Raw genomic sequence first — 13,708 nt, forward strand, 5'->3', positions numbered from 1 at the left:
GAGTGGTGTGTATATATATATAATATATATATAACATATATAATATATATAATATATATAATATATATAATATATATAACATATATAATATATATAATATATATTATATATACGTATGTTTATATACCTATTCTAAGCCCATTTTTGCGTTAGCTTTCGATTCTACGAGCATAAAAGCAGAAAAGCAGAAAAAGACGAGAAAAGTACATGTGTGCCGAGAAAGAGAAAAAGAGAAAGAAAGAGAAAGAGAGACAAAGAGAAAGAGACAAAGAGAGAAAAAGAGAGAGAGAGAAAGAGAAAGAGAGAGAAAGAGAAAGAAAGAGAGAGAGAGAGAGAGAGAAAGAGAGAGATGAAAATCATACAAAAAAAGCTACAGAAGGTCAAATGAAAACAACTTCTTTTTTGTTTTTGTTTTTCTCAACTCCTTCTCATCTTTTTGCAATAATAAATACTCTCCCACATACAAACACGCGCTCTCTACACACTGATGAAATATGAATCAACTTTTTGATTTTTATTATTATTATTATTATTATTCCTTTTCATTCTGTTTTCTTATATACTCTATAACGTCTATATTTGTTCATTTATTTATTTATTAATTTTTTCTTTCTTTCTTTCATCGCTTCCTCTTGTTGTAACTAATACAGAAGGGCAGTTTCTTCTGAATCGTCATTTCTCTTTTCACGATATGTTTTTTCATTCCTTTTTCCTTTTTTTTTATTTATATTTATCTTCTTTTAGGAATGTATTATATAAATCGATATTTATTCTACGAAATTATATTATACCATACGTACGATCGACGGTATTTATCATTTTTCCAAGTTATTTTCTTTCTTTTTTTTATATTGTTTTAATAAAATTGTTTTAATAAAAGAAAAGAAGAAAAACTTGTTTCCTCCATTTTTCGCTAAAAAGTTAGTAAAAAGTTCGGAAAACCTATTTTCGAACAAATGATATGGACTTATTAATTTATTAATACATCCAAAAAAAGACAGATTAGGAGTGTGTGTGTGTGTGTGAGAGAGAAAGAGAGATCATTCACGGCACTTCATATCCACGACGAAAAAGGTTCAAGATAGATCTTTTTTTTGTTAAAAAGTGCTAATTTTTTTCAATTGAAAACAAAACGCTGTCGAAAAAATAGTGTTCAGAAAAATTGTTAAATAATAAACGGAGGGCTTCGTCGTCCGAACGAGACAGTACCAAAATCGTACGTTGACAATATATAAGAAAGATAATTTTATTCAAAGAAAAATCATTCTTTTCCATATTTATGTACGGAAAAAAAAGAAGACTGAGAGATAAATAGATAAATAGATAGATAGAGAAAGAAAATAAAATAGAACGAGGAATGAAAACGAGATGATAGATGATATCAAAAGATATCAAAGATATGTGTGTGTGTGTGTATATATATATGTATATGTATATATATATATACACATATATATATATATATGTACATTTATGTGTGTGTTTGTGTGTGTGTATATATATATATATATATATATATATATATCAGGAAAAAATTAGAAAGAATTGTTCTGTATTAGATTTGTCTTCGAAGTTTCCTTTTTGAAAATTCGTCTTTCCAAAGAATTAAATGTCGTGAAAAAAGATAATGAACGACACAGAGAAAGAGAGAAATAAGAAATATTTGTATAAAGATAGATAGATAGACAGATAGATAAATAGATAGATAGATAGATAGATAGATAGATAGATAGATAGATAGATAGATAGATAGATAGATAGATAGTTAGATAGATAGAAAGATAAATAGATAGATAGATAGAAAGATAGATAGATAGATAGATAGAAAGATAGATAGAAAGATAGAAGGAGGAGAGAGAAAGATAGAGAGAGAGAAAGAGAGAGAGAGAACGTTTGAAAATAAAGCGAGATAAGGAAAGTTAAGGGTTGGAAAGAGTTTAGCAAAATTTAATTGATCTCCTCTCTCTTCTCTCATTTTTGCTTTTTTTGAATTTTTTGAATTTCTTTTCTTGCAATATTTTGTTCTTTCTTTTATAAGTTTTTTCTTTCTTTTCTTATTTTTCTTTTTTATTCGTCTTCTCGCGTTGTTCAACGTGTATCGTCGCTGGTGCTCGTTTATTTTCCTGTACCTCGTAGTCCCTTTTCCGAACTTCACGCTCCAAATCCCACTTCTGACCCTCACAAAGGTAGACGCGGTCGTAATACATTCGGCAAATCTTCTTCAATTCCACTATAAAGAATACGGAGAGTTTCAGAGACATCTTTCAATTTTCGATTTTTTCGATTGACGAGTTTTAGGTTGACAATGGCGACTCTTTTATGTATTTTCTTTTTTTTTTATTTGTTGTGAGAGAGAAATAAATGACAAAAAGAGAGATAGAGAGAAAAAGAGAGAGGAAGAGAGAGAGAGAGAGGGAAAGAAAGGGAGGGAGAAAGAAAGAAAGAGAGAAATAGAGAAAGACAGAAAAAGAGAAAAAGAGAAGAAAAGATTTTTTAACAAAATATTTTTTTCTTTTTCTTTCTCTCTCTCTCTCTTCCTCCCTCTCTCTCTCTCTCTCTCTCTCTCTCTCTATCTCTCTCTCTCTTCCTCTCTAATTCACTTCCTCTTTCTCTCTTCTTTTTTCTTCCTCTCCTTCTTCAAGTCCAACATATTTCTCACATATGTGAATATGGATTGGTGTCACGAAGATCATACATACAGAGACAGGGATAAACACACGAACCGTTCTGAAATCTCTCCGTTAATGTTAATTATGTTAAAAATTCGGAAATATAATACGAAAATATATTTACGTACACATATGTTAACAACTATTTTCGAATCTTTCGAAATGATACTCGAATAACATTGACTTATTGTATTTCACGATACGAAAGATTACACGGATGATCGAAGGGAAGAAAGATTAATTGATTGATTGATTGATTGATTAATCGATCGATCGAATCGATCGATCGTAAAAAAAGAAAAAGAGTAACACGAAATTTGGATGATCGTGCTTAGGATAATAAAAAATTGTCTGTGCAGGATATTTCGTCTGGGTTGCTTAGACGTGAGCGCCGATCTTTTATTTACCTCGAATTGTTTCATTCTAATTTGTCTCTCGAGGTCGTACTTATCGCCCTCGAGCGCGTATACTTTTTGCCAATAGTCAGCACAGATCGTCTGGAGCTCGGCTAAAAGAACAAAAATGTACCAGAAAGCGAAAAGGCTGTGAATGAAAAAAAAAAAAAAAAATAAAGAAAAATAAAAAATATAAAATAAAAGAATAAAAAATAAAGAAAAAAAGTAAAATTAAATATATAAAATCAATGAGAAGAATGTACGTAAATTCATCCTTTTTCTTCTAATTTTTCGTTTTTTTATCTTTTTTTTCTTACTATTTCCTTTCTCTTTCCTATCGAATCGTATTGTTTTCTGATCACGATCACGTTCTACTTCTTCCCAATTTGATTCTGTTTCTTTCTAATTTGATTTTTTTTCTGTTTCTAACAGACGTCAAAGTTGATAATACAACGATAAATTATCTTCGTAAAGATAATAGAATATACTCATCTGTTTTTTTTTTATGTATAACAAAGAAGGTTTGTTAAAGGTCAAAATGAACGTAAGAGTATTTGCTGCGAAAAAAGCGATGCTATAAACAAATGACGATCGGTAAAGAAGGAAAAAGTTAGGAAAAAAAGGCTTTCTGGAATAAACTTGGACCTCGCACAAAATTGCGCAAAATATCTTGGATAAACTAGGAAACAACAAAACCCATACTCCTAAATACTAAAATACTTTCATTTCTTTTTTTTTCTTTTTTTTTTTGACAACAAATTCATTAGATTAACGCTACGTTAACTTTTTAACAAAATCTATCTATGAGTATAATTTTAGCCTTCTGTGAGGTATAATTATTCAAAATTTCATTTCTAATTACTATACCTATTAAATTTTCAATAATTCATCAAACATTTCATTGCATTTATTTAATCCTTATTGCTTTCTAATTATTTTACATTAACAAAAACACACACAAAAAAAAGAAAATGTATACGGAATGAAATTTTACTTCCATACATTAATTGCAATATTATTTCTAATCACTGCAAACATTAATTGTTTTACATTACATAATAAAACATTTGATTGCATTTGTTTGACATTATTACTTTTAAAAAATTAAAGAGAAAAAAAGAAAAGAAAAGAAAAGAAAAGAAAAGAAAAGAAAAAGAAAAACATCCAGCTAAAATTTCACTCGTGATAGCATCAACGTTTAAAGGATTAAATTTGTACGTTAAGTAAAAAAATAAAATAAAATTAAGGTACTACAATGCGAATCACCTGACTACCATTACGCTCAAAAATACTTATTTTCGACTATCGATAATTATTTGTTTGTATTAGAAAGGTTGCTCTTATAATGTTAGAATTACCGGCTTTCTACGCAGCCGATCAAAACTTGCCTACAAAACTTGCTTTTATTATTATTATTATCATCATTATCATCATCACCATCATCATAATCATCATCATCATCATTATCATCATCATTATCATCATCATTATCATCATCATCATCACCATCATTACCATCATCATTATCGTTATTAATATTATTATTATTATAATGATTATTATTATTATTATTATTATTATTATTATTATTATTATTATTATTATTATTATTATTATTATTATTATTATTATTATTATTATTATTATTATTATTATTATTATTATTATTATTATCATTACTATGATTATTATTACTCTCGTACAGGCTGCGAGAATCTAATGTTACGCTTTGATACTTGTATATACGATAAAATATACATCGTTATCAAATCAAATCATAGGCCGTACCAGCTAAATCTTTAGCGCGACCAAAATCAAAAAAATAAAATCGATTACTGGCGTTTTACGACGATGCGCTGCAAACTGATAAACAAATTAACATCGTTATAAAAATGTGTACATATATACATATATATATATATATATATATATATATATATATATATATATACATATACATATATATATATACATATATATATATAAATATATATATACATATATATATATACATATATATATACATATATATATATATAAATATATATATACATATATATGTATATATATATATATATGTATTATTTTTTATTACAGATTTATTATATAATTCATTATTATATAATTAAGAAGAAAAACAAAGAAGAACAAAATTTGAGAGGAAAAAAAAAGAAAAAATAGTTTCTAATTTGCAGCGCCGTCTGTCTTTCTCTCTCTACTTAGAAAAAGTGTCGACCTCAAAATCCTTCTTGGCAACTTCGTATTCAAGGTCGTACTTCTCCCCCTCGAGAATGTTGATCCTCTTATGATACTGGATCAGTATGGACTTGACGTTGGCTGTCAAAATTCGAAGTCATCTTCAGAATCATAATCGCGATTTAACGTTTTTCATTTTCGATCTTTAATCTAAACGAGAATGATATCTACATATTTCGAATGTAGTTATCGACGAAAAATAAGCGTTACGATTCTTAGAATGACTTCGTTGACGAAGATACAATTCTTTTCTATTTCAAGAAAATATCAAATAGAGAAGGCAAAAAAAAGAGAAGAGGACTGATTCAAAAAGGATGGAGGGGAAGGGAAAAATTCGAAATAAATGTATATATGTATTGGAGATGAAAATTTACAGTTAAAAAATTAAAATTATTGTAAATCGAATAAATTATTTGAGATAATGAAAAGAAAAAAGAAAAAAACAATGTTATACATATGTATATATGTAACATATACATGATGGGTCAAAATTTCCTAAAAGATATCAATAATCAATTATTCTTCTAAATCGAAACATTTTTAGGCTAATTTCATTTTTCAGATTGTCAAATTACAAGCTTATGTACAAGCTTAAAAAGGTCACGTAAAAGAGTAATCGATTTTTAAATTCACGTAAAAACTTTCGATCCATCCTGTATAAGTATATGTATATGTATATATATATATATACATATACATATGGATACATATATATTTATTTATTTATATATTTATATTTATATACCCATGTCGTGTTTGTTCATAATAATGCATCACAATATTTAAAAACATCGATTATCGCGATTGACGATTGTATATGTATATAATTTCTAATTTTAAATTTCGTTTAATTATTAGACAAACAACATTTTATATAAAAATCAACGACACATACGTTGTCCGGGTCAGGCATTGATAAAGGATAAAGACGATAACAAAAAAAAAAGATCAAAAGATAAGGCAAAGGATCGCGAGCACATAAATTTGCAAAATTGCATAAAAGGATAAAATGCAAATAGAAAAGAGTAAAGAAACAAAGTGATGCCGTTGCTGTTAAATAAAGTATGTATGTATGTTTTTTTGTGTTTGGCTAGAGAGAGATAGAGAGACAGAGAGATAGCGAAAGGAAGAGAGAGAGATAGAGAGAGAGAGAGAGAGAGAGAGAGAGAAAAGAGGGGGAAGAGAGAGAGAAAGAGAGAAAGAGATAAATATTGAAACGTAGCGATAGAATGCGAAGCTCGTGTCCCGATGCCCGGTCGCGGAAATATGAAAAATCGATTAATTAACTAAATAATAAACGTACGAGTTATAATTTTTAAATGAAAATGTGAAGTATTCATTGTCGAAATAATAAATCAAATTTACTTATTTTGGTATGTATTGGTAGAAATTAAAATAAAAAAAGGGGTGTAAATAAAATCTTCAAATTTGCACACTTAATCGACAATAACTTTTATAAGTATATTATCGCAATTTTGAAAAAATAAAAAAATAGGGAAAAGAAACTCAGCACACTAAATTTGATATTTCGTATCGTGAAAATAATTGCTTTATAATAAATTAAAATAGAAATTAAACAAAAAAGAAATGTTCGATTTTATAATACTTTCACGCTATAATTATAATAAGTATATTATTTCGATTCTGAGAAAATAAACATATAAATAAACATGATATATGTAGCTAAATTTTATATTTGTTATTACAAAATAAACAAATTACTGTCGACGGTGTACGTCACGTTAGAGTTTTTTTCTAGGTCGGTGTCGCATGTAAGAAAAAGAAAAAAAAAGAAATTTCGTTGATAATATCGAGAGGTTCTAATTAGTGAAGAAAAATTTTAAAAATAAAAAAATAAAAAAATGAAAAAGAATAAAAAAGATAAAAGAACAAAAATAATAATATGCGCAACCGGGCAAGAGCACTGCATTAATATGTAATAGAAAAAATGGCAACAACATTGAGCGCTCATTATTTGATAACGTTGTTATAAATGCTCGTTATTTGGACTAGTCGCCCGTATTTTTGTGTACTATTCTCTCTGAAGTACCTCATAATCCTTCTTCTTAACGACATATTCAAGGTCGAATTTTTGATCCTCCAATGACGTGATCCTATTGTGGTACTCGCGTAGCACACGTTTCACTGTTTCTGCGTGAGAGTTAATTAGAGAAGACATAAAGACAAGAATTGTGAACTATTATAAAACCGAGACTGTGTGAGTCTTTGTTTTCCTTTTAGAGTTGATTCTTTTTCTTTCTTTTTTTTTCCTTTTTGTTTTCTTTTTTCGTTTTCTTTCTTTTTATTTATTTATTTCTTTTCAACTTCTTTTTCCGACATATTTCGTCAATCACGCGTGTTGGTATACCTTGGCATTTGTTTATATAATATAATGTTAGATAGAAATTAAAGAAAAAAAAATGAGAAAATTGAGAAGACCGATAATTTCGTATTTTCACGTGTGTGTACGGAATAGAGGAGGGGGAAAAGATGGTTAGGAGAATGGGAAAAATTATGTCAATTATAAATAATAATCGTCGATGATACCTAATAATAATATATAAGTAGTGTATATACATATATATAAATATATGTATATCTACGTACATACAATATTATATAAATATTGCGTTGTAAAAATATTTCATTATTGAAATAATTCTTTCAAGAATAGATATTTATCAATTCAAGATATATATCTACGTATCTGTAAAAAAATCTTCGTCCAAAATCTATTTTAGAAGATGTATGTATATGTATGTATATGTATCGTAAAAAGATTTCATTTTCGAGATAATCCTTAAGATTATGAAATAATTCTTAAGAAAAAAGAATTATCTAATTTTAAGTATCTATAAACCAATTTTTAAGGAAGATGATCGGCTATCCGAGAAATTAAAATCGATTATAAATCTTTCCTCTAGATAAATACTTTGGATAGAATATTTTTTCCAAAGTATAAATATAGAATAATATAAATGACGAATAGACAATAATATAACTTTAATCATACGATATCGGAGTTGCGAAAATTCGAAATCGAAATACGCAAATAATTTTAAGATTACAAATTCTGTCGAGATATAGAAAGGATGGATAAAAAGAAAGAACAAAATACCTTCGTTAGCATCATCGACGTTCCTTGGTTTTCCACAACGTTCCTCGATGATACGTCTCCTTTCTGCAGCTTTTCTTTCTTGCTCTTTTTTCAATTCTTCCGCAGCTTTTTTACGCAACAAGAGCTGTCAAAAAGTAAATAATAATAAAATCTTGAATATATATATGTCTGTATATGAGTATATAAGATACTAAATGAAATAATAAATGATAATTAATTAAAAGATTAAAAAATAATTTGTAAAATTATATATATTATAAATTACAAATATATATAAATTACATAATTATTACGAAAAATAAAATAATTATGTAAAATTAATTGTGCAAAATAGATTTATTAAATATTAAAAATATATTACTGTTCTATTAAAAAAATTAATACCCATAGTATAATGTAATAATTATAATATTATATCCATATTATTTATATTTATAATATATATAAAATATATATAATATATATAATATATATAATATATATAATGCATATAATTTATATATATAATATATTAATTTAAATATATATATAAATTATATATAAAATATAAATTAATGTAAAAAAGAATTTATTTCATTAATTAATAACAAAAAGAAATTTATATATTTGCAATTAGAAAATGAAATATATACTAACTCTTAGTTTCTTTTTTCTGTCAGGGGTCATGAAACCTTTCTTAGCCTTTTTAGCTTTGGAAGCCTCTTCGAGGCGGGCTCGGACCTCAGCCCTCTTTCTATCGGTCTCCGCCTGTTTCCTCTTCTTTTCCTGCATTAATCGTGTAAACACGTTCTTTAAATACTCTGTTAATTCTAACGCTTTAAATACAATGCTGTACTTGGAAGCCATTCATTCGTTTACTAGAAACATCCAACAATTTTTAAAGCCTATTCTTTATGAAATGGAAAGATAATTGAAAGATTGAAAAGATAGTATGTTAATTCTAATGATATTATTATAATAAATAATGATTTCGAGAAAAAAAGATCGATTTTGATTACTGATAGTATATGTCTAATATATCTAATGATTTTGCTTTTTTTTATCTATAATTCCAAGTTTGATGAGGCAATCGGCACTTTTTCTTTCACAAAAATAACATGTTTTTGATTATATAGAACTAAAGAAAGTAGATGAAAGATTAAAAATATCTAACTAATGAAAATATGAAAATTATAGAAATTGTTATTATTAGAGCCAAAGATTTAAAAAGTTTGAGAATCAATGATGGTAACAGTCTAAAGAAAATAAGTTTCTAAAATTCGATTAAAAGAAAACTGATAATTAGTCGAAGCTTCCAAACGATCTTTCCATCGGAGATAAGTTCGTGATACTTCGATAATTCCATCTCTTTTACATACATCCTCGAGACGTTTCCTCTGTAAAAAAAAGAAAGAGAAAAAGAGATATTAGAAAACATTCATACATCGGAAATAATTCGAAATATATACGATACTCGAAACGAACTTTGAAATAGCTATGAATTCAACCAAATATTTCTCATAATTCGATTCACAAAAACGTTTCGAGTTTCGTTTTTTAACAAATCTTTGGCAAAAGCATTGTGCAAAGCAATATATTTATTGCGTTAATTACAAATGATAATATTTTCGAAAGATATATTTTTTCTTTTTTCTATAAAAAGCAAAAAGTGTACAGCACATATCATAAATATATATATATATATATATTTTTTTTTACATATAACATATGAAAATATGTGTATTTTACATATTATATTTTTACATATATACATACATATATGTATATATATATTTATTTATTATTTGTTTAGAAATATTTAAATTAATAAAAGCTCAAAGATCAATCGAAGCATATAAAATACAGTAAATAACTATAATTAATACAACGTTTATGTTGTATATCTTACATGATATTATTTTACGTATATCTTTTATAAGTTTATGTTACATATATCTTTTACAAGCAAAATAAACAATTAACATGCAAGAGTAATATGTCTTTGTATCTTTTTTATTTTATTTTTTATTTTTTTTTTCATGGAGAATGCAATTTTTACGTGCGAGCATCGTATCTACTTTACCGGTAGCACTCTGCATTTCCATCCTTGTCTATCGATGATATTTGTGTGTTCGGATTTGTGATTTCTTTCTATTGATGATCTTTTTTTGTTCTAATAATTGTTTCGAAAAAACAAAAACGATAGGGGGAGAAGGGGAAAAACTCGAAATACCGATATGAAGAATCGATATATTACTTTAAAAAATTAAAAAAAGAAAAGAAATAAACTCTCTTTTGTGTAAGAGTGGTCAAAATAAAAATATAAAAAATTTTCTAAAAAACTGACTGTGAAGGGTGAGGGCGAGGCAAAGTAAGCAAACACGTAACGTTTGTATTTAAATTTTTCTATAAAAACAAAAATAGATAGGGGAAAAAATATTATCGAGGGAAAAACCAACTAAAAAGAAAAAACAAGGCTCAGTCTATTCGAAGCCTCCAGAAAAAAAATTAGAAACTATTTTCTACTTCGAAGTTGATTACTATGTAAAAAAAGAAGAAAAAAAAATACAATACTAAAATACAATTTTATACTATTCTAACAAAAATAGTATAAAATTAATTTCTTTCGTATTTTTCTTTATTACATAGTAAACTTCTTTACATCTCAGATCTCAAATGTCAAACATCTAATTCTAATAAAGAGGACAAGAAGAAGAACGAGCATAGAAAACACAAAACCCGTACCTTTAAATTAGTAATTCATACTAAAATCCAAAACCAAGAAAGGGGTTTATTGATTGGGAATCGCCATTGACGAATATTCCATAATTAGATGTAGAAATGATCCACGATGAATAATGAAAAGAAAAAAAATAATAATTGATGATTAAATAATAATAACAATAATAATAATAATAATAATAATAATAATAATAATAATAATAATAATAATAATAATAATAATAATAATAGTAATAATAATAATTAGTTATCAATTTAATTATCTAATCTATTCGATTTCAAAAATATTCATATTATTCGTTCGATACTCACCTAACCTCATCGTCCGCCATGTTGATGTTTACTTCTTACACGCGTCTACCTAAGATTAAAAAAAGAAAAAAAATAAATAAAATTAATTATATATATATATATGTGTGTGTGTGTGTGTGTGTGTATATCGATTTGGAATTGTATATAGAATTGAACAGAAATAAAAATTTGTTCGGACAAAAAGAAATTCCTTTTTTAGCAAATTTACAATAATTTTTTGATCACATTTTGAATCACTTGTCACGATAATATTCCATAAGCCTAAATTTCTCCGTTTATCTTACGATGCAAGAAACTTCATCGCGGATGGTATAGAATATCGAAAGAGTAAAAATAGATTTTGAGCATCCCCTCTTTTCAAAGGTCTCGTAACGTTGAGTCGATTTGGCTACGTTGGTATATCAGGGCGATCCAAATTTGGATCCAACACGCTGCTGTAGATCTCTTTCTCTCTATCCCCTCCCCTTTATTCACACACATCGTTTTACATATACCAACTTCGATCTAACGTCGAATATAGAAAACTTAATCTCACAGAAATATTTTTGAATAATACTGAGATTTACGTAAGATTATTCCAATGTTTACTATTATGTACTTTGATCTCGAGTTAAGAGTCAAAATTATTTATATTAAAATTTTTTATTTTATTGCTGATCTTTCATCGAAAAAATTAAAAAATTGATATATGAATAAATACAATAGAGTAAAGATATAATGATTGATGCACAAGAAAAAAATTTGTCAAGATTAAAGAGTATTACGTTTCTTCGAAGAAATATAGTTAGGAAGATAATAATAATAAAATAACGAAATTTATAGGAAACGTTGCCATCTTAGATTTATTCTTATTCCTAAACGTTCGTATTTTTATTCCTATACATACACATACATTTTCACAGTTAGAATCTTGCAGATTCTCCGACATTTATATTCGTGAAAGAGTGTGCAAGATCTCTCTCTCTCTCTCTCTCTCTCTCTCTCTCTCTCTCTCTTTCTTGCCAAGTATAGATTCTCTTCTCATTCCTAAGCTATTCTAAGCGCACAACGAACCTACAAAAAATTACAACCAAACTCTACTGTACGCTTTCTACATACTCTAACATCTCCGAGGTCATATAGAGAGAAATCTATTTAATTCTATATAAATATAGAAATAATATTCCATATTTCGTTTCTCTCTCTCTCTCTCTCTCTCTCTCTCTCTCTCTCTCTCTCTCTCTCTTTGTCAATGTTTCATAAAAAACTTTACGAATTCTGAAAACACAATAAAAAAAAAGAAAAAAGAAAGAAAGAAAAACTTTATTTGAATTTATCTTTCCAAGAGGTATCATAAAAACGAAATAAGAAAAAACGTATAAGTATAAAAAGTAAAATGAGAAAAAGTTAAATAATTTCTGCAAAAAGTAGGAGATATGTACTTTATTAAATAAAAAATAATGGAAAATTAATATTAATTTTAATAGAATTTACTTACTTAATAAAACAATCAAGAAACACTATATTAAATTGACGTTTATGACATGAAACTAGTAACCTTTCTCTCTTTCTCTTTTTATCTTTCTCTCTGACACGCACACACACATATATTTTATATACATCTATAGATTCATAAAAAATATCAGTGCCAATATAACATATGTATATAAATATAGGTATATAAAAATTAAAGCATACGAGATCACCTTTCACTGACACTCGAGAAACAGCGGACATAAATGTCCTTGAAAATGATTGATAAACGCACATAGATATTCTACTTTTCGAACGACTCTTTTTCATTTTTTTTTTTGATATTCTATAAATAGAGAATATTTCTTCACGAAAAAAAAAAATTAGCAAAAGAAGAGAAAAAAAATAACGAGCTGCTTACCTTGATAAGAACGAGATGGCTTCGAACTAGCCAACCGGACGTTAGGCAGCTGACTGTGCCTTTCTTGTGTGCCTTCATCGCGTGCCTTCTTCTTAGCACGTTCACGTGGTCCTTCTAACAACCAATGAAAAGCCATCATCGCTTGTAAGCATTTTTAGACGAGAGCTGTGCTCCGCTCGTCGCCAAAAATAAATTTGAAAGTGAAAACGGAGCTGGGTTTTCCTCTCGATCGTAAACTCGATCTACGTTCGATCGATCGTTTTGTTCGATATTATAATCATTCTTTCAAAATCTATCATAAAATTTGTAATAAATAATCAAAAATATTTTTTATTCATGTTTATAGAAAATAAATCGTTTACAA

At 27.0% G+C, this 13,708-nt stretch overlaps 1 protein-coding gene across 18 annotated transcripts in view; it reads right to left on the reverse strand.

Moving 5' to 3' along the window:
• LOC124425723 (troponin I) overlaps nucleotides 1-13,483 on the reverse strand; it is a 26,375-nt gene extending 12,892 nt beyond the window's left edge. For 2 of the 18 annotated variants that reach the window (XM_046966486.1, XM_046966489.1), the window contains exons 1-5: nucleotides 13,345-13,460; nucleotides 11,477-11,520; nucleotides 9,075-9,203; nucleotides 8,439-8,562; nucleotides 2,130-2,230 (exon numbers count right to left, since the gene is read on the reverse strand). In XM_046966486.1, the coding sequence (XP_046822442.1) occupies nucleotides 2,130-2,230; nucleotides 8,439-8,562; nucleotides 9,075-9,203; nucleotides 11,477-11,491 (369 nt within the window). In that variant the 5' untranslated portion in view covers nucleotides 11,492-11,520; nucleotides 13,345-13,460. Of the gene's footprint in view, nucleotides 1-2,129; nucleotides 2,231-3,076; nucleotides 3,178-5,300; nucleotides 5,402-7,370; nucleotides 7,472-8,438; nucleotides 8,563-9,074; nucleotides 9,204-9,796; nucleotides 9,815-11,476; nucleotides 11,521-11,696; nucleotides 11,720-13,344 lie in introns of those variants that run through there. The other 16 variants (XM_046966475.1, XM_046966474.1, XM_046966479.1 and 13 more) reach the window with 16 other exon arrangements.
• Between the last annotated feature and the right edge of the window lie 225 nt (nucleotides 13,484-13,708).

Source organism: Vespa crabro, chromosome 7 (assembly GCF_910589235.1).
Source record: "Vespa crabro chromosome 7, iyVesCrab1.2, whole genome shotgun sequence".
NCBI classification, from domain to species: domain Eukaryota; kingdom Metazoa; phylum Arthropoda; class Insecta; order Hymenoptera; family Vespidae; genus Vespa; species Vespa crabro.